General features: G+C 35.5%; 1 protein-coding gene across 1 annotated transcript; it reads right to left on the bottom strand.

Moving 5' to 3' along the window:
* Nucleotides 1-17,038: 17,038 nt before the first annotated feature.
* LOC141724918 (uncharacterized) lies at nucleotides 17,039-22,484 on the bottom strand. The gene is made up of 9 exons (XM_074527217.1): nucleotides 22,093-22,484; nucleotides 21,834-21,911; nucleotides 20,490-21,224; nucleotides 20,008-20,110; nucleotides 19,766-19,866; nucleotides 19,492-19,666; nucleotides 17,938-18,108; nucleotides 17,742-17,842; nucleotides 17,039-17,640 (listed from the first exon to the last, which is right to left on the bottom strand). The coding sequence occupies exons 1-9, from the start codon at nucleotides 22,384-22,386 to the stop codon at nucleotides 17,584-17,586; spliced, it is 1,815 nt and encodes a 604-aa protein (XP_074383318.1). The 5' UTR covers nucleotides 22,387-22,484; the 3' UTR covers nucleotides 17,039-17,583.
* Between the last annotated feature and the right edge of the window lie 355 nt (nucleotides 22,485-22,839).

Raw genomic sequence — 22,839 nt, 5'->3', positions numbered from 1 at the left:
ATATCACCCTTGTGATCTCTGTACTTTGGAACATATGTGCTGTCAGACTTAACAGAATAAAGCCTTTTCTGTCTCTGAATCTGATCCTTCAAATAGTTTGCAGCAGTTCCTGTCAATCTGTCATCCACTTGAAGTAAGAATAGTACATGCTCCAATTCTTCAAAATACTTCAATGGAATGGCATTTTGCCTTATATGATAAACCCTACCATCTGTCATGAAGTACAAGAAGATGTATTCTTTAAAGTAGGTATGGTAAACCATTTGTACAGATTTCAGTTGATTCAATCTCTCAGGAGTTGCTCCAATACCTGGTTCACTCAAGGAAGTTGGATCATTGGTAGTGTTCTGTATTCTTCTTTCATAAGCACTTCCCAATCCAGTTTTATCTCTTGCTTCCTTTCCAGTAACTACTCTAGCTTCAAAACCACTTGCAGCAGTCTTCAAAGGTTGAGTCTGTTTTGCTTTAGTGAATCCTGGTAGGAGTGTCTTTGGTCTATCTTCTGATATCAAGTTAACTTGAGCTGTGTCAGAGGTTACTTGCTTCTTTTGAATATCAGAACTTACAGTTTCTTGACTCTGAACAACTTGAGCCATGTCAGAGGTTGTTTTAAGAACTTTTCTTGAAGTCAGAGCAAGATCATCCTTTTCATCGATGATTTCTTCATTCTCAGGAGGCACATAAACCTTGATAGGTTCACCAACCTTTTCTTTACCCTTGGATCTTGGATCTATCTACGGTTGTGATTTAGCCAATGTTGCTTCAGTACGTGTCCTTTCTTTGATCACAATGCCTTTGAGTTTTGGAAGTGGCTTTTTACCAAAAGCTTCAGATTTAGATGTGACTTTCTCTGATTTAAGTCTGGCTTCTTCTTCCATTAAACTCTCCAAGTCCATTCCTGGATTTTCCTGAAGAAATAACTGTCTTGACATTTCTTCATCAAGATCTAAAAGTTCATCAGAACTTATCCTTTTACCAGTAGCAGAACTTATTCTTTTCCCAGTATCGGAACTTATCCTGTGACTTGTGATTTCAGCTTTTCTTGATGTGAAACCTCTACCTTGACTATGACCTCTACCCATTCCAGAGCTTCCTTGATCATCCTTTTCATTATCCTTCACTTTCAGTGTCTTGTCAGTCTTGCATTTGGACTTAATTACTGTCTCCCCCTTTTTGGCATCAGCAGGAAGTAGAAGAGAGACAAGCAATTCCACTGAGGCTTGGATTACAGTAAGTTGAGATTGCTGAGAAGCTTGATTTGTCAGAATATAATTAATCTGAGCTTGTTGTTTCTCTTCAGTCTTCTCAATATAAGCAATCCTGTCAAAGGTAGGTTGGAAGAACTTTTTCTTATCAATCTTTTGAACTTGTTCCTGTTTGATGAATTCTTCCTGAATCTTGTGTAGCTCAGCATGAGTAGTTGAATGAAGACCTTGTAGATGTTTAGTACTCAATGCAGTGACTCTAAGCTGGGTTTTGAAATCATCAGAATTTAATAGTTCATCAGCTTTAGTCAAGTGCTCAGCAAGATGATTTTCATTTGGAACACAGGAAACTGAGTTCCATTCCTTAGTCCACTCCTGTCCTGCAGGAGTTTCACTCCAAGGCACTGGTGCTTCTCTGGTAACAAACTTCTTAACAAGTTCAGACTTAAGAATAGTTTGTTGAGGAGCATGTCCTGAAGGACCTGCTGCATCAGCATCTGCATTTGGAGCCGCATCACCAGTATCTCCAGCATTTGCAGTATCAGAACTTACAGAATCAGTATCTTCTGATAAAACAACAGTGTGAGTAGCAATGGAGGCTTCAGCATCCTCTAATTGCTGATCTGGTTCTAAGTTCTGATCAACATCCATATCCTGATGCTCACCTAAATTCTGATCATCAGCATCTAGATGCAGAGAAGGTGTAGTAGATAACTTTGGAGTTTGAACAGCATCAGTAACAGGTGTTGTTGAAGGATTAGTTGATGTTGGAGCTTCTAAGAAAATTACTTCAGGCACAACCAAGTTTTGAACATCAATATCAGCACTTGTGCCTGGATCAACAGGAGATACAGATGGTGTGTTGACCTTTTCAGAAACAGCTTCCTGAGATGGAGTTGATGAAGAAGATGTGACTTTAACAAATTCCTTTTCCTGTGAGATCAGAGATTTCTGATCCCCTTCCTGAGTTGCTACTGCTTCATCATCTGAAACATGTCTTTTTGCCCTTTGTTTCTTGTATCTCTTTGTAGATTTGGATTCCTTGGGAGTTTCAGGAACTGTCATTCTTCTAAGCCTCTTGAGAAGCCTAGATCCCCCAATTCCAGAATCCTTGTGAGAAGTCACTTTCTCAACTTGTTTAACAACAGGTTCTGAAGAAGGAACCTGTTCCTCAGTATCAGATTCATCTCTCAAAGCAATCTTCCTTTTCTTTTGAGGTGTTTGAGGAACAGTCTTTGTCCTCTTAGGTTTGGAAGATGAAGACTTCACAATAGTTGCTGAGGATGAGGGTTGAACGGTCTATGAAGTGGAGAGATAGGATTTGATATATTGCCTGAGGGTTGGTTGAGTAGAATGAGTGGTAGGTGCTGATGGTTGTTGTGGTGTTTGGATGGTTGTTGTTGGTTGGACATCAGAATAAACAGATTTATAAGTATCAGGATCAGCATTTACTAAGATCTGTTTTACAGACTGAGGAATCTGTAAAGGTCTAACCACTAATTTCTTAGTGTCAGCATTTATCAGGTCATTAAAGTAACATTTTGCAACCTTAAAAGGTGGAGTTGAGGAACTGACTAATTGAGGTTCATCAGTACAAAAAGTATATATAAGTTGACAGAATCTAGCAAAGTAAACAACATTCCTATCCTCTGTCATCCTATCCCCAATAAAACCAATTATAGCAGTTGCAAAATCAAAATGAGTTTGGTTTATAATAGCATACCCGATGTGCTGACTCATAATAGGAATAGCATCAAAATTCGAACACTTGTTCCCAAAAGCTTTAGTGATGCAGTCGAAGAAGAAACTCCATTCTCTTCTGATATGAGCCCGTTTCAACTGCCCAAGCTTTGCCAAACACTGTTCATACCCCAAATTGGCCATTAACTCCTGAAGAGCTGATTCCTCTGGAATTGAAAAGGTACATCCTTCTGGGAGATGTAGAGCCTTGCGTATTGTACCAGGAGTGACTGCATATGAAGAATCACCCACTTCGAAAACAATACTGGGAGTGCCATGTGTACCACCATTATCAAAGTGCCCAGTCCGCCAAAATGTCAGAACTTGTTGGCTTGAAAAGACTGAAGGCTGGGTCAATGCATACCCAATCTCACTGTGTGCAAGAAGATCTTGCACAAAATGCAATTCAGATGGAGCTTCAGCATGATCAAGAATTGCAGCATAGTTATTTGGAACAAACTTAGCTCCATCAATGATTAAATCCTTAAGTGCCATGTGAAAAATTGAGATTTAAGAGTGCCTGTTAGGTGTTTGAGAAAATGTCTGTATGAAAAACCAACGTGAGAAGAAGAAAGAGAGTAAAAGCAAGTAGAGAAAAAGTATGAAAGGAAATAAAAGATTAAAAAATCTTCTCTCTGTCTTACTTATACTCTTTTTAAAACAAAATGTAACCGTTGGACATCTGTCAGACATGCAGTAATAACGGATAGTTACTGGGCACGAGAAAACAGTAATCATTACTATACCACTTGCCGTTTTGAAAGGAGAAACCGTTCCACTTACCCAGATATTCCATTAATCAAGGTGAAACAGTTTTAATTAAAAATTGAAACCGTTCCCACTAAATTATTTTTCACTGCAACATTAATATTCTGAAAATAAATCAAGTGAAAATGACCAAAATAAATCAGATGAGTAAGTACTGATAAAGTAAAATCAGAACTTAAATTAAAACAGAATTTATATGGTCATCAGAATATGAATATTTATTAGGATTTATCAATGCATTACAAAATATCTTAGAGACAAAATCTTGAAACAAAAACAAATTTCATTAATATATCAAGAGAATACATTCATGAAATTGAAATTACATCAGAATTTATACAAGATTTCCCTAAGCTGCTAAACCTAACATCAACAGCCTTAGTCCTAGCTCAAGAAGCAGGGCAAGGCTGATGATGAAGAAAAACAGGAAGAAGAAAATAAATCATTTCTTCTTCCTACTCTCGACAAACAGAATAGCGAGTCGAATGATTCGCTCTTGCTGGCGGAGAGCTTCCAGCCTTTCCTCCTCCAATCGCTCCAGATGGCGATGGTAATCCATATAGAAGAACATGAGGTGGGTGAGTACCTCCTGGGGCACAGAGTCCCATATTTCATCAGGAATGGCAGTGACGTGCCATTCCTGTTGCCAATCGGCACAGCTTAGCTCCATATTGAAGGTTTCGTAGTTCAAAAACATGTTGTATCTGACCATGTGTTTTTGATAGAAAAAGTATGAAGGTAAGTTTGTGAGAAAAGATTTGATGGGAAGGCTGTTGTGGAGTGGTTGCTTATATAGGCAAGAGAATGCCAAGAGACACAAAGAAATTTAATGTTGACAGGTAAAATTAATTCTACCTCGTCTCCCCAGACTTGGAAAAAGAAAAACATTCATTGGAAAGAGAAAACATGGTTTTAATGCGCACAAGAAGCAAGTAAAAGTTGACTGTTCATGTACGAGTACCACTATCCCTAAATATAGTGACTGTTAATCTTCCACTTCAACATATCAGGTGTAAACTGAGACTGTTTTTAAATTTTATCCACAAATAAGTCAAGTAAAGAATCAGACTTTAATATCAGAACTTAGACTTATATCAGAACTTAACAGTCATCAGAACATAATTTCTTAACTCGAAAAATGAATGCCTATCTTAGTAAGTCCTCACACAAATTCTGATTTATATTCTTCAGAATTTAATCATCAGAACATGCAATCAGAACCTGTCCTCAGAATTTGTGCAATGTGACACAATAACTGTTCATCTAAAACAACATAGATCACCACAGTGATTTTCATCATTCATATGGAGTGTTTAGTGTGTGCATTAAGCTAAATATCAGACAAGGAGTAAAGTCTGATTCACTTCAGTACATCTTAGAAATAAGGCATAACTAAAACTTTGCTAGAGAGCTGTCATTATTCTGAAACCTACTATTGAATTAGTTCATGCATGAGTCCACCTCAACTATTGTGTGCTAATTTTATACATCTTTTTGAATTCCATTTTACAGTGGCTTCTCAGTGTAAGTGAGTCACAACTGCTCATCAGAATCTATGTTATTAACAGAGTATTTCTCCAGTAATCATAGAGTGTGAAAAGTCACCAAGAAAATATTTTATTTGCTTTTCTGATGCATATCACTTAATACCAGCAATGCACTTGGGTCTTCCCTTCCACATTTTTACTCTAGATCTCAAAGGAGCACCTGATTTTTAATCCTTGATTCTTTTGCTTTTTATTTTGATAAGTGAGGTTTATCAGCACTTAGTACATTCAACAAGTTTACTAGCATCAGAACTTAACAGATGAGTAGCATTATTCTAGTTTGTGACTTAGTAATAAGATAGATAAAGTAAACTCAACTAAGCTCAATTATCAGAATTTGCTTGTGTCAATAGATTTCCACAGAAATAATTACTTCTTACATGGGATCCCTTGTTTATTGAACACTACTAGTTCAGCATCTAGCACAGTTATCCTCATAGAATTGAATAATTACTTAAACAGACATATCACTTATCAGAGTTTAGAAACATATTTCAGACAACAGTCAGTACTTAAACACATTTGTCAATTAAGCACAGAATACACAAAGAGATTAAATTCTGTAAATACTGATCATAAAGTTTGATATAACAGAACAAAACTAAGCAAATTTAGAGAAAGAACCTGAAACCATTCCAAGTTCATTTACCAATCTTGTAAAAGTGGCTTCACACAATGGTTTTGTGAAGATATCTGCTAGTTGTTGATCTGTTGGAACAAAATGCAATTCCACTGTACCTTCATCCACATGTTCCCTTATGAAGTGGTACCTGATGCTGATGTGCTTTGTCATAGAGTGTTGAACTGGATTACCTGTCATAGCAATAGCACTTTGATTATCACAGTAAATAGGGATTTTGAAATATGTTAACCCATAATCCAGTAACTGATTTTTCATCCAAAGAATCTGTGCACAACAGCTTCCTGCAGCAATATATTCTGCTTGCAGTTGATGTGGAAATTGACTTTTGTTTCTTGCTAAACCAAGAAACCAATCTGCCTCCAAGAAATTGGCAGCTTCCACTTGTGCTTTTCCTGTCAATTTTGTAACCTGCAAAATCTGCATCTGAGTAACCTATTAGTTTAAAATCTGATTCTCTGGGATACCACAATCCCAGATCAGTTGTCCCCTTAAGATACTTGAATATTCTTTTTACAGCTGTTAAGTGAGGTTCTCTTGGATCTGCTTGAAATCTTGCACAAAGACAGGTAGCATACATGATATCAGGTCTACTAGCAGTTAGATAGAGTAGAGAGCCAATCATACCTCTGTAATCAGTAATATCTACTAATTTACCAGTATCCTTGTCCAGTTTTGTTGTAGTGGCCATGGGAGTGGATGCACTTGAACAATCTTGCATTCCAAATTTCTTCAGCAAGTTTCTGGTGTACTTAGTTTGACAAATAAAAGTGCCTTCTTCATTCTTCTTGACTTGAAGGCCCAGAAAATAGCTAAGTTCCCCCATCATACTCATCTGATACCTTGACTGCATCAGTTTGGCAAACTTCTTGCAAAGTCTGCCATTTGTAGACCCAAAAATGATATCATCAACATAAATCTGGACCAGAAGTAAGTCCTTTCCATGGTTGAGGTAGAACAGTGTTTTGTCTATAGTCCCTCTGTTGAATCCACTTTCCAGAAGAAACTTAGTTAAAGTCTCATACCATGCTCTAGGAGCTTGCTTAAGTCCATAAAGTGCTTTATCAAGCCTGTAGACGTAATCTGGATGTTTGGAATCTACAAAGCCTGGAGGTTGTTCAACATATACTTCCTCTTCCAATTCTTCATTGAGAAAAGCACTTTTCACATCCATTTGAAAGACAGTAAACTTCTTGTGAGCAGCATAAGCCAAAAATATCCTTATGGCTTCTAATCTAGCAACTGGTGCAAATGTTTCATCATAATCAATTCCCTCCTGTTGAGAATATCCTTTTGCAACCAGCCTTGCCTTATTCCTTGTAATTATGCCATCACTGTCAGTTTTGTTTCTGAATACCCACTTTGTACCAACAACAGATCTATTCTTTGGTCTTGGCACTAGGGTCCAGACTTTGTTTCTTTCAAATTCATTTAACTCTTCCTGCATTGCTTACACCCAATCAGCATCTTGAAGAGCTTCTTCCACTTTCTTTGGCTCAGTCTGAGAGAGAAAAGAATTGTAAAGACATTCGTTTGAAGTACCTATTCTAGTTCTGACACCTGCATCAGGATTTCCAATTATCAAATCAGGTGTATGTGATTTAGTCCACTTCCTTGCAGATGGAAGGTTTTCTCTAGAACTGGATGCTCCCCCATGATCCATGCTGTCTTCATTTTCATTTTCTGATGCTCCCCCTGAAACTATGCTCTCTGAGTTAGATTCTTCAGAATTTAGATTTTCAGCACTATCAGAACTTGGCTTATCAGAACTTGACGAATCAGAACTTGAAGAGCCAGATGTATGTTCTGATGCTTCTTGAGATGTGGTAAGATCTTGAGTATGCTCCCCCTGGATAGGTGCATCTTCCTTTGGCGTAGTCACCACAGTTTCAATAACATCAGAGTTTAATCCATCAGAGTTTACAGTATCAGGACTTAGACTGTCAGGATTTTCAGTATCAGAATTTGAGTCTTCATTTTCAAATCTCAGCTGATCATGGTCAATAAAATCTTCAAGACCAGTAATCTTTTCGTCATCAAAAGAGATATTGATAGATTCCATGACCACTTTTGTTCTCAAATTATAGACTCTGAAGGCTTTTGTGGAAAGTGGATATCCAACAAATATTCCTTCATCAGCTTTTAGATCAAACTTGGATAGCTGTTTAGGATGAGTCTTGAGAACAAAACACTTGCATCCAAATACATGAAAGTACTTCAGATTTGGCTTCTTTTTCTTCACCATCTCATATGGTGTTTTTCCTTGCTTGTTAATGAGTGTTGCATTTTGAGTAAAACAAGCAGTATGCACAGCTTCAGCCCAGAAATAGGTTGGAAGCTTTGCTTCTTCAAGCATTGTACGTGCAGCTTCAATGAGAGTTCTATTCTTCCTTTCAACAACTCCATTTTGCTGTGGAGTTCCAGGAGCAGAAAATTCCTGCTTAATTACATGGTTTTTACAGAACTCTTCCATTATCAAATTCTTGAACTCAGTGCCATTATCCCTCCTTATTGTTTTTACAGAATCTTTGACCAATTTATCCAGATGTTTGACATGATCAATCAAGATAGATGCAATTTCACTTTTTGTGTGCAAGAAATACACCCATGTAATAGATGATCAATCAAGATTAATGCATATTTCTTCTTTGCAATAGACATGACATTTACTGGACCAAATAGATCAGCATGTAATAGATGATAAGGCTCAAGAATTGATGATTCAGTTTTGCTCTTGAATGAAGATTTTCTTTGTTTGGCCTTCTGACAAGAATCACAAAGACCATCAGGAGCAAATACTGACTTTGGCAGTCCTCTCACAAGATCTTTCTTGACCAGCTCATTTATATTGTTGAAATTTAAATGAGAGAGTTTCTTGTGCCAATTCCAGCTTTCTTCAATTGATGCTCTACTCATCAGACAGATTGCAGAACTATCAGTACTTGTTGAAAGCATAACTTCATAAATGTTACCACGCCTGTATCCTTTCAGAACAACCTTGAATTTAGATTTACTCACAACTTCACAGTGTTCTTCAAAGAAATCAACATGATAACCTCTGTCACAGATTTGACTTATACTCAGCAGATTGTGTTTAAGTCCTGAGACTAGAGCTACTTCTTTAATGATGACAATCCCAAGATTGATATTGCCATATCCCAATGTTTTTCCAATGTTGCCATCTCCATAAGAAATACTTGGGCCAGCTTTCTCCACAAAGTCTGATAGCAGGGCTTTATTTCCAGTCATATGTCCTGAACATCCACTGTCCAGAACTAGGATATTTTTCATGTTGCCCTGCAATCACAAAGACCATTAATTATTAGTTTTAAGGACCCAGACTTGCTTGGATCCTTTGGCCTTATCAAGTTTGTTAACATTTGCAGCGGACTTAGCATCAGAGTTTATGTTAACATTTTTCTTATCAGAACTTACACTATCAGACTTTAACAATGGAAACTTTCTTCAAAGAAGGTTTTATTTGATAATAATTATAGTACAAACTATGATATTCCTTACAAGTATAAATGGAATGCCATAAACTACCACAATGAAAACAAGGATTTTGTGGTTTATATCTAACAAACTGACTCTTAACTCCTGATTTTGAAGGTAAGGAGTTTATGTTCTTATTCTTCCTGCAAAAAGAAGCCAGATGGTTAGAACTTCCACAGTTATGACACGTTTTCCTAGGAGCATCAGGAACAGGTTTATAATCATTGCTTTTATTCACACCTTCCTTTCCATTCCTATTTTTCCTAGGTGATTTAACCTTGTTTGCATTCTTAACATCTTTCAGCTTATGCTTAAGCTGCTTCTTAGTCATTAAGCCTACGTTTACTTCAGCTATCTTTTCCTGTTTTAGTTTGTCAGAAGTTAATTCCACTTTAACTTCTGATTTCACATTATCAGACTTTACAGTTACAAACTTAACAGCTTTTAACTTTGGCTTTTGCTTAACAACAGGCTTAATTTCTACAGTTCCTTTATCATTCTTATCCTCTCCATAACCTAAGCCCTCTTTCCAATTTTCACTACTTAGCAAATTTTGAGTTGTTCTGCCAGAGTTAGTCCAAGTCCTGATTATCTCTCTTTCCTTTTCTAACTCAGTTTTTAGAGATTCATTCATTTTTAGCACTTCATCCCTAACATAAAGAGCATTATCTCTATCCTTCTAAGTTTGATGGAACATAACTAACTCTTTTTCTAAGAAATCATTTCTTTTCTTAAAAGCAAGATTTTCAGAAGTTAATCTTTCACATGTTAAAGTTTGATCTCTATAACTAACAAACATGGTTTTAAGATATCTTCTCAACTCATTAATATCATCAGTATGAAAAGCATAAGTAGTCTGAGGTACCTTTGTTTCAGCAGCTTCAGAACTGCTCTCAGCACTTTCTTTATCAGCATTTGCCATCAATGCATAGTTCTTCTCACTTTCAGAGTCTGAGGTGTCTGTCCAGCTTTTCTGCTTTGTGACAAGAGCCTTGCCTTTGTCACCCTTTGCCTTCTTGCAATCAGGAGATATGTGGCCTTTCTCACCACAGTTATAGCATTTGACATTGGTATAATCTCCTCTATCAGACTTTCCTCCTCTGCCCTCAGATCTTCTGAAACTCTTCTTATCAGAACTTGTGCCTTTCCTGGAAAACTTCTTTCCCTTCCTAAACTTCTTGTATGCAATCTTTGTAATCCCTTTCACCATAAGAGCACACAGCTTCATCATCTCCTCATCAGCATCAGTCTCAGGCAAGCTTTCAGAATCTGAGTCATCATCACTTTCAGAATTTGATGACTCAGTATCAGACTTTGTGAAAAGAGCTTTAACCTTGTCTTTCCTTGAGGTAGCTGCCTTGGGGGATTCTTCTTCAGCCTTAAGAGCAACTGTCCTTGACTTTCCTCCTTTCCTCTTGCTTCTTTGTTCCATCTCAAGTTCATGAGTCTTGAGCATTCCATAAATTTCATCAAGAGTTGTTTCATCAAGACTGTAGTTGTCTCTTATTGTTGTTGCCTTTAAATCCCAACATTCAGGAAGAGCTAACAGGAATTTAAGGTTTGAATCTTCAAGATCATACTCCTTATTAACCAGTGACAGATCATTCAAGAGTTTGACAAATCTATCATATAAATCAGTCAATGACTCATTAGCCTTTGAGTCAAAGTGTTCATACTCTTGAGTGAGTATTGTCTTCCTGTTCTTCTTAATTGTATCAGTTCCCTGACACCTTGTTTCCAGAGCATCCCATATCTCCTTAGCAGTCTTGCAGTTAATTACCCTGTTTGACATTACATTATCAATGGCACTATGCAGTAAGTGTCGTACCTTAGCATCCTTAGCAATTGATGCGATATCTTCAGCAGTATAATCACTCTTCTCCTTTGGTACGGTCTTTGCTGCTTCACCTGCAACTGCAACAGCGAGCTTGGTTGGTTTGTGAGGTCCTTCCTTGATTTTATCAAGATATTCTGGATCTGTAGCTTCCAGAAACATGGTCATCCTCACCTTCCATATGGCATATTCAGATGGTCTCAGTATGGGAACTCTGATGGTTTCATACCGACTTTGAATTTGTGTCTTTGGAGGTTCTTCAATTTTGGTAGGCTTAGTTGGAGTTTCTGTGTCAGACATGATTGTGTTTGGATCTTTAACTGTATGTGCGTTAACAGATAAGCTCTGATACCACTTGTTAGGTCACACACACTGTAGAGGGGGTGAATAGAGTGTAAAATACAATCAAATCGAACTTTTAATATTTCAAGTAACAGAAAACAAACTTTACTGAAACAATAAACTCTGTTACAGTATGTAACTGTTACCTCTCAGTGATGAACAAATATCACGAGAGCTCCTAAGGTTACAATGAATAATCTTCTCGAATATGATAACACTTATAGTGTAAACCCTATGTCTGTGTTTATATACTACACAGTTACAAGATAATCGCTAATTGATATGGAATATAATTCTGCTTCCTAAAATATATCAATCAGATATCTTTTCTTTCAAGTATTCTATTCTTCATAGAATTCCTTCTTCATGCATATCTCTTCTTATGTTTATCTTGATCTTCTTTCCTTTAATCAGCTATTGTCCTTATCTGAACGTCCTTCAGCACTTAAAATCTGATATCCATTTTCTGATGATTATCTCCTGATAATATAAGTATTGATATCCTTAAGTCCTGACTTCCAGTATAAGTACTAATTCCTAGTTAAGTACTGATTTGTCCTGTTAAGTAAGATCTGAAAAAACTAAACATAAATCATATTAGCCATGACATTATCAAATATATCTAACATAACAGTTCATGGTATGACAAATAATTTGAACAGGAAGATAGGTTACCAAAGGGTTGAATCAATAAGCTTATCAATAACAGTTTTACAAGATCAAAGACAGGGTATCTCAAATCAATAACAGGGGTTCATTCTTTTAATAGTTCAATACTCTACATGGCATGAACAATATCCTCTCTATAACTATTTACACAAGTAATTAGAGTTACTTGCCTGAATTCGCTATCCTGAAGGTTGAATTACTGCCACCTAGTATCCCTTTCCCTTTCCTAGCCTGAATGCCCTCACGCTCCGAATCTACAATCAAACCCAAAACCTTAATTATATTCTCAACTCTCGTTCCCAGAACGTTCACTCATTACGATAGCTCGACTATACTTTTGACTCGAACTATACGAATATAGCTTATATACACACATACACATAGCACATAACACATACTTTTCTCATAGCCTTTATAAATACTCAATAATCAACTTATACTTGCTTTAATCTCAACTATTCTTTAAATCAAACGATTCATACACCACTAAATCTTTACAACCATAACTATCACTTATAGCTTTTAAAATCAATCAACTTAGCTCCCTTTTCTTTTATTCCTTAATTCGAACCACATACTATAATCAAACAATCAAATCCATAGACATTTACATATACATACCCGATCATTCTTTCGATTATCAAAAACCAAGTTTTGATCTTTAACTCTTAGGGCCTATTCGGCCTTATTGCAAATACCAACCACAAAATCAACCAAATACTTACTTAGTTCACATAAACACATAACTCATTCAAAAATCCTTAAAGAATCATTTTCCTTTAATCAACAAAATTCGAACTATAACCACACATATATGTTTACATGCAATTCAAGTTCACCACTTAATTAAATCAAACACTCATTTTAACCACAATTTTCGAATTACACATCAAAACATCACTTAATGATTCAAACCCTAATCAATTTTCCTAATTAATCATGCATGCATTCACTTAGCATCAAACCAATCTCTTTTAGACTCATTTTTCATTCGGCTATAACCATAAATCACAACTCAAGAACCAAACAATGACATGCATCACTAATTCTTCTTTTAAACCAACATGCAATCTCATTTCTCACTAATTAAACATAGTTTACACCAAGATCAAGTCACAAAATCCAATTCCTTTTTTATTAGTACAAAGGCCGAACGAAAACCTTAATATGCAACCCTCAAATTTGATTTCTTAAGCATCCAAATCAATTACATAAGTCCAAATACTTTTAAAACAATCATAAAGATCCTTTTATCAATCAACTTATTTTCATCATAAAACCAACTTAATAAACAAGAACCATTCGGTTTTTTTTAAGCAAAACAATACAAGCAATTTTTATTTTGATTCTCTAAATCCTCAACTAGTCAAATCTCTTATTTACCACTAAGAACATGCATGAACAAATCATTTCATCAAGAACAATCGCATTTATTTTTCTAAAAAATCTAGGATTCATTCGGGTTTTTCAAGAATAACTTATGCAACAATCAAAAAATGAGTTTTTGGTGTGGTAGAGCTCAGTGATTACATCATCACTCACCACCGGTTCACCGGAGTTCATCACCGGTGGCGGTGGCTTCACGGTGGTGCCCTCATTCGAGGGTGTCCAACCACGAAACCTCCGATTACTTCTAAAAATCACAACAACAAACACATGCAAGACACGATCATCACAAATTCACATCATCTTAATTCTATATAACAAGAACTCGGCAAAACCGAGCCTACACATACACACACACATCCGCATGCAAGTACCAAACCACACATGCAAGTGGATCAAAGCTTATATATAAAACAAGGATGAAGTTCTATGGAAGAATCCATAAAAATCAAGTGAAGAAGAGAGATGTACCGAGAGAGAGAGAGAGAGAGAGAGAGAGAGAGAGAGAGAGAGAGAGAGAGAGAGAGAGAGAAGAATGAGAAAATGGGAAAAAATAAGGAAGTGGTCTGGTGGAAAAGAAAGAAAGGGGAAGAGAATGAGTTTATATATAATAAGGGGCAGGGATAATTTGGTAATTCACTAATTCCCCTTTATTTTTTATTTAGCTTCTCTTTTTACTCAAATAAGATAGAAATTGAATATTGAATTTATCCCTCTCGTAAAGTCGAAAATTATTGCGAGTGACAATTTTAAGACGTAGATCTCGAAATTAGCTTTCCAGCCATTACTCATAATAAACTTTTGAGCGTACGGTTGATTTTATACGATTTTTACAAGTTTGTGCTAATAATAGCATTTTATCACATAAAAATCAATTTAAAATGCACGATCACCAAAATAAATCCGTCTATCATTTTTAGAAAGTCTCTAGGACTATTTCGAAGATAACAAAACAAGTCTCATGCCTTTACCTTACTCAGATAATTTTATAAAAATGTGCGAAGGTTAAATAAACCTTATTTAAATCAAATAATTCCCTTAAATCCATAAAATATTAACTGATCACGTAATCACGCATACAGACCAGCAAGCACATATTCTGACACATGACAACTCATGTCTGATCATAAAAATTTCCCTTTTTATCATTACTCCTCTTTTCGCGTATCGGGTCACGTTCTGCCTGACGGCCCGACAACACAGCTTAATTCCTAACCTGACTCTTTAAATTGGAACGCGTCTATCTACGCTCTCAGATACTAATATACAATAAAGACATTTAATTATCACTTAAATCACATATTTTATAATCACATCACATAAATCATACTTTATTGACTTAATTACGTCGCAAGATTCTCGGTCGTCACATGCTCCACATTTTTTTTCTGAAACAGAATTAGAATTTCATTCAAGAAGCATCAAAGTTACAAGTCTCGACCAAATGGGTAGGAGCAGACGTGAAAATAACAAAGACAAAGCATTTTAGCTAGACCATGAGCTACCTCATTAGCTTGCTTTCGAATAAATTTGACACTAACACTTGGCAACGACTGAAGCATGATTCTACAATGATCAATGATGTGGCCAACTTCTAAAAGAAACTTGTTCTTGCCATTGATTGCATTGACTGCTACTAGTGAGTTCGACTCCACCTTTACCTTCCTTTCTTCCATGTTCTTCACCCACAAGAGAACTTCTCTTATACCTACCTAAAACTTCAGCTTTCAACGCATCCACAGCTTGAGGGAGAGTAACAGTTCGACCCTCGACGAAAGTCCCACTATGATTTCGCAGAACCATGCCTACAGAGAAAGACCCTGCTCCCTAGAACCATGAAGCATCAACATTAACCTTATATTCCCCAACTTCTGGAGTCTTCCAATTCATCGAGTTGCATGTTGTGTGAGAGTTGTGGCTTATCCCCACTGTCCCCCCCTCTGGCCTTGGCTTCCTTCCAGTCCTGCAGCATTTTTATACTACAATCCATAGCTGCTCTCCCTGGTACCACTTTGCCTTCCCAAAGTTTGATTTGCTCCGCTTAATATTTTATTGGGAAAAGTAAATGATATGCCCTGAACTATTCCTGTTTTATTCGATAGGTCCTGAATAAAAGATTTCGCAAATCGAGTCTTTTAACTTTCAATTTTTTTTGGATCAGGTCATTCCGTTAAAAAGATTCTGACGGTGTTAGAATCTTTCTGACGTGGCAGTGAACTTTAAAACATCGATAGCTGACGTGTAAATTGACAGAAAAACGTAATTAAATAAAAAAGACATAATAGTTCATATACAGACGTTAACAGAATCCACTATTCATATACATACACATAACATATTATCAGTGCGGGCTATTTTTAATATTAAGATTTTATTTTTATATAACATTTATTTTTTATTATGAAACAAATAAACTATAAAAGATAATAAAATACAATATATATGTATTTATGAAGTTAATGACATAAATGGATTTCGTACTATGAACAGGTTAAAAAATCTAGATAGTTATGATCTTAAATTTGAAAATAAATCTGTATAATGTGTCTAATGATATATAGTTATTTAAAATTTATAATGATATAACACATCTATATTATATTATTAAAACAACGTTTGGTGGGACGGTACTCATATTTTTATATTAATACTTTAGTTAGTTTGTTTTACAATTAGAATTTTATTGTAATTTTTGGTTTATTGAACTTTGACACTTAACTGATTTATTAATCTTATTATAATTAAATGAATTTTAATTATTTATTTAAAGATATCTCAATTTTGTAATACTATTTTTCATTGAAATTATACATATCATTTCACTTATAATATTATAGTATTTGAATTTTAGGTAATTGGGATAGATTTCACGTTGTATTTATGTTAGACCTAACATTTTAGTATAAATTAAATTAAATTAATTAATAAAAATAATAAATTATTAGGTTAAAAAATTATATTGATTTTAACATTATATTGATTTTAAGTTAAAATATAACGTTTTAAAATTCATGTGCATGGCATGTGATGTTATTTTTTATGTCTTAATTTCATTTTTTTGTGTCTAATTTCATTTTTTGTGTCTTTTTAGTCAAATTCACCGCCACATCAGCAAAATTCTGACTGCGTCAGAATCTCTTTAACGGAAGGACCTGATCCAAAAAAATTTGACAGTTAAAGGACCCGATTTGCGAAATTTTTTGTTCAGGGACCTATCGAATAAAACAGAAATAGTTTAAGGACTTATCAATTTATTTTCCCTATTTTATTTTGTGTGCAAGATAAAATTCGAGGAATTTAATTTTCACACTTTGTATATTTGCAAACGACATGCAAGCTCAACCACTTGTAATTACATACAAATGATACAATGACTTAGTCACAACTTAAACTGATTATATGTAAACTAACATTCAGATAATGCATAGCTTTCTTCCCATATCAAGATAAACAGATAAGAATTACAGATAAGAATCTGTTAGAGCACGTCCAATGCCAGTGCTAAAATACATTAGCTATTTCTATTATATGAAACCAAAATGTGATTTTATAGTGGCAAGTATAGCAACACCTATACTTGGTTCTATAATTCATTTTGAACGAATTATAGCATTTTCTATTTTATAACCAAGTTTAGCATTGCATCAGAGAGGTGTGTTTTATTTTTAATGCTATATTACAGAAATAGCACATCTTTTAGCATTGCACTGGACTTGCTCTTATCATACATTTTAACAAAATTACTAAACTTATTTCTCTTACAACTTCAAAGTATTTAAATTCATGATTGTTCTCAATACTTCATTGCTCACTGGTAAGGGTCTCAATCCCCCTTACTTTGTGGTGGGGGAGGTAGTTATATTTATATTAGGGGCTGATCTAAACAAATATCTTCTGATCTACCTAGGAGAAAAATAGAATATCTGTGTTCCTTGCCAAACCAACAAAGAGTGAAGCTCAACCGTCATGATGGCTTAAAAATTTGGCTATGCAGGGGAATACTTGATCAACTGCCTGCAATTAACCAAGACATTGCAGCTAACACATGGCAAGAAAAATCCTAGTAGGCGCCACTATATAATGGGAATTATAAATAATAGCAAGAAAATAAATACCTGCCGACCCCCCACCAAATCATAATGAGCATAACATGGTCCTTCTTCGACTCCAAAGACTTTGTAAGTGACCAAGTGCTTGGGTATGAGCTTCACTGTGTCTATTTTTAAAATGACACCAATTAGGTAAACTACATATAAATGAAGTAGTACAATCATTTCCAATTTCCAATTTGATGGGCCGTTAATAATATACCTTGTACGGCTTCGATTGGGCAGATTAGGTCTTTATCTCCTGCCACTGCCAAGACAGGTACATTGCTTTTATGTAGATGGTCTTTATAGAAAAATTTACCACTTCTGTCACATAGGCCACCATCCCTAAAAGCTGTAGCCAGTTGCAATAGAAGTTTGGCTGGTATAGTACCTGTCAGTTTTATGAAACTAATGTTACAGTCTATTCATAAAGGAAATGGTATACAAAGTAGCATAAACCGTGAGGTGATGGCATAATTTTTATTACCAATTTACCATGAACCTAATTTGTAATTCTATATAATCCCTTACCAAGCACAACCTAGAACATTCTGCGTCCTTATACATTTTGTCGGTTTAGAACTGTGACTTAGTCTTCAACAAAGGTTCTACTGAAGTCAAAACTTTGTATTTGACAATAATTTTAGCTTCTCTATATTAATATATAGAATGTTCAAGTGCGACCAGGGTATAAGAGTAGTGGCCAGAATATATGGTCAGGGTATAATCATCTTTCTACTTCTGTTATTTCCTATTCTAAACTGTAACAATAGTTTCCTTACTGCAGGTATTTACTAACTGTGATAATAATTTCCTTGATGCAGGCTTTTGGCTTTTGGAAATAATGTCAAGACCCATATGCTAGTGTTGGGCCTTTTGGGATCTAAAATCCATAGAAACCTGCTGATTGACTGATTGAACAACATACAAAATAAGAAAATTGTTGACACGGTCTATTTTACAACCGCAGAAATATAATAATATGAAGTAGTTGTTAAGTGTTCAAAAACAGATATATTTCAAGGAGGCCTAACATTTTTATAAGGCTAGCGTGAAAAAGAAAAATACTCCAAATTACTAATAAAACAGAAAGTCAAACAGAACTCAAGCTTTAATAGCTACAACCTTCAAGCTTCTGCTTTTGCAAACAATGGACCCTACTTCATACAAAGTTGAAGTGGGCCAAGTGGCAATCAGTTTTAGATGATTACATAGGTTTGCCACAATTGTTCCGAAATTAATATCCATTTCATAGAGGCACTACTCTCATGATTTCCAATCTGCACTTGCATGCAGATACAGTGGGTTTTCCCACAAAGTTACAAAGTTCATTTTTCTAACTGTCAAATGATCAATGACAGTTTAGTTAACAAAACTGATACTAAAGTCATTTGTTGCCTCCGGAGAATTAAGAAAATAGAAAAAGTAAAACTTATTACTAGTGCTAAATATCAAACAGCAGATTGCATCTCTGTTAACAAGGATCACTATATGCAGTATGCAGTGCTTCATTTCTCTCTCAAATGTACAGGTGTTACAACACATGTTTCTCTCATCCACCTTTTAGTATCTAAAAATACGTCAACCACATATATGTTTCCATTAGGACACTTTGTAAAGATTCACAGAAGAAGCATTAGCATGACTAGTTATCTACAACTTAACCTGCTGTAACACAAGAATGTTATACGGAAATCAGTAGTCTGTGACTAGTTATCTACAACCCAACAAGCTACACAAGAATGTCATATTGAAATAAGTACTTTGCACTTACAGAAATTGTTTAAAATTAGCTTTTTTAACAACTCCGGATGCATCATATCCCCGACCGATATCATATGATTGATCCAAGATAACACATAAGGAGGACGCGAAGACAGTGGATATGCCATGGTCAATAATGCCCCCAATGGAACAGCCGGAAGGTTTAGAGCCTGTGCAGGCTCAGCCTGAATGCAAAGTGCAGTTTGGCAAGTGTTACCGCATAAATCATAAATAATGATGATGAAAACAAACATAGGGTGGATTTATATATTAAATGCTCTTACAAGGGGTACGAGTAGTTTCAGCGACGATTTTGAAGACCTGTAGTCAAGTGAAGATGCCAATGTCACTATAGCTGCCAAGTCAGATTCACTTCCTTCATGACCTTTGCAAATGAACACATAAATAGTTATTACAATATAAAGCAAGTTTTACACAGATGCAACCTATTACACCATTGATATCACAATATCATAAGGGCAGTTAGTCCAACAGCGTTATAAGATTAAGTTAACATGCCCATTACCATATCGTGACAGCAGTGCATATAGCAAGATCCCACCCATGGAGTGCCCAACCGCAAGCAATTTACCGTCCTCTGGTTTACTTAATCCCTTTATATATTCCATCTACAATAATCAAAATAATCACAATCAACAAGTGTATGCACACTGCTAATACAACCGTATAAAGGAAATTAATAAGCTCTTGATAAAAACATGCACATCATGAGAAGAAAAGATATATGAATCCCTTGTTTAAACTGATGCCTTAATTAAATATTAGAACGAATCACTACCATTTCACCTATTCTTGGGAATAAAAGTACAAGTTCTTCATAAAAAAATGATAATCAAACAAAAGGTAGCTTGAAAACTCTATAGAATTAGCCGGTACTACAACTAGCTACTTTTTAGAAATGTTTGAAGGTTATGATAAGCAAAAATAAATACAAATATGAATCAGCATCGCATTTATAACACCCAACAAGGGTAAATTTCACCTCACCGCAGCAGGAACATCTTCCTCCAGATAATGATCAAAGTCCCAATCATACTTCACAATCAACTCCAGTTGTCTTTGAAGTTCTTCTACAGTGCTAATGAATCGCTCTTGTAAATCATTTAGTGGGGGTGAAACAGTGCGTTGACTTTCTTCAATAATGGTTATAAGTTTTTGACTCAAATCCCATACTTGACTAGCAACAGCTGAGTCCTGTTTTGATTCCAACAATCTTGAAAGTTTTTCCCTTGCTTCATTAAAAGCCTCTGAAAGATAAGACTCCTTACAGAGTTGAGAATGAGATAACTGATCAAAAAATTTGGTCACTACAATATGTGAATGACCTTCACTGAGAAATCCGGAGACTCTTCCTGATACGTTCATAAAAAACTCTGTCAACTTGGTCACCAATCTTGATTCATTAAATACAGTAGGTAATACTACTGGGGTTTCTTCTTTACCACCACACATCCCGATTACTGTTGAGTCACTCTGAACATTGGTCGATTGAGGTGATGCAGAAGAAGCCCCGGAAGTTACAGTCTTGGCAACATCTTCCAGCTGTGATACAGAAGCCCCAGCGGTTGCAGTTTTGGCAACACCTTCCATCTGCTCAGATTTTTCATGAGCAGATTTCTCAATCTCTTGCACCTCTGACGCTTCCATGCTCAGTCCAGCACCTCGAAGTTCAAGAATCCATGTGTCATATCCTTGCCCGGACATGTGACGGGCAAATGAAGACTGCAAATTCAATGCAAATACAGATTCAAAGTCTTAAGGACGTATGTTAGTGGGTAGAGTTGGCTTATATTAATCTTACATCAATTTAAGAGCTCTACTACCTGATCGATAGCATATCAAGCTAATCATACAAGGTAGAGAGACAATTAATTTCCATAACAAAACAAAACATCTACAGTAACATCAAATATCTTCATGTTTAATTTAATATTAAGTCTAATATACTTATAAACTTATAAGATAAATTCATGGCTAACAACCAGGTTTATATAATTCAGCTAAAGATTCCTTCAATTTTCTATGAACCTAATTGTGTACAGGCTATATATAACATAATACTTGATAACCAAAATCTGTGCACGTTCAATTATGATATCCTCCTGTTATAAAGCATCAATACCGCACAGACAGAACTAGCTTTTCATGATCAGCCTTTTAGGACCTCAATGTTGTCGAACCAATGCAACATTAAAAATTCGGAAAGTATCAATAACTCATAACTAAGTGACGGATAGTAAATAACAAACCAAATTATGTCAAACAGTTACTCAAAAAACAAACAAGAACGAATACAAACACAGAATTCGGGAAAAAAAATGATGAACTGACCTCAGTTGAGAGATCATATCCAATGGCATTAGTCCCCACTCCCGATAGAAGCAACAACGGATGATTCCTCTTGGGAGCCTATACTCAATCACAATTTTAAAATACATTATAAATCAACTTATGTACACGCATATATGCAAGTACGCATAATTCCCAAACATGTAACGAATTTTAACAATTCCACATACATATACGGCGAGAAGCAAATCAGCAAAATTACGATACGATCGAATATTTATTTATCGAAATATATATGTACCTGAGGAGAAGGAAGATAGCGCCAAAGAGCGAGCCTCCAATCAGAAGAATTAACAGAAACATAATGAAGCTCGTCGGCCGTACAAATAGACGGCTTATTCGATACTTTATAAGGACAATCAGTTAAATTTGTTTTAAATTCGTTTGTTGAAAAAGCGCTCGCTCTAATACGTAGAGACGGTGGAGAAGGAGAGCAAAACGACGTCGGACGGCGGCGGAAGGATGGGACGGAGAGTCTCAAGGCGGTTGCTAACTGGAAAGCGGTGCGGAAATCTGATTGAAAAAAGGTTGTCATTTTTGGAAGGATTGTTGCGCGAAAAAAATGTATATTTAATGTCTTTGTTGCTGGCGTGTCTTGCAATGCGGGTTTGTTAGATTTTTTGTCTTGACGCTTAGGCGGTGCTCAAGAATCGGGTGAGAGAATGTTCCGGTTAGGTTTAAATTTAATTACTCTCTAATCTCTATTAATAAAAAAATACAAAAATGTAAATTGGTTCGAGTATAATTATCAAACTTTGGTTATTACTAAACCAGGGTAGCACGGGGTACCCTCTTATATACATAATCATGTACAATCATTATTTAAAAAATATAATATATATAATTATTTTATTTTTCAATATATATAAATATATAATTTAATCATCAGGTTAAAAATCGAAGTTACACAACTTTTCATTTAAAAAATATTGAAATTATTAAAAAAGTTTAAATTGGTAATCACAGTAAAATCATACTTATTAAAAAT

Source organism: Apium graveolens, chromosome 5, assembly GCF_009905375.1.
Source record: "Apium graveolens cultivar Ventura chromosome 5, ASM990537v1, whole genome shotgun sequence".
Classification (NCBI taxonomy): domain Eukaryota; kingdom Viridiplantae; phylum Streptophyta; class Magnoliopsida; order Apiales; family Apiaceae; genus Apium; species Apium graveolens.
Note: the sequence above shows the minus strand (reverse complement) of the source record. Positions and strands in the feature narration are given on the sequence as shown.

Bases quoted from the DNA above. Each gene is read 5' to 3' on its own strand.
- LOC141724918 (XM_074527217.1), bottom strand. From the start codon at position 22,386: ATGACAACCTTTTTTCAATCAGATTTCCGCACCGCTTTCCAGTTAGCA. The intron at 20,111-20,489 runs GTGAGGTGAAAT...TGATTATTGTAG, and splicing joins AGGAAGATGTTCCTGCTGCG to ATGGAATATATAAAGGGATT. The intron at 18,109-19,491 runs GTAAGTGCAAAG...TAAAACTGACAG, and splicing joins GCTAATTTTAAACAATTTCT to GTACTATACCAGCCAAACTT.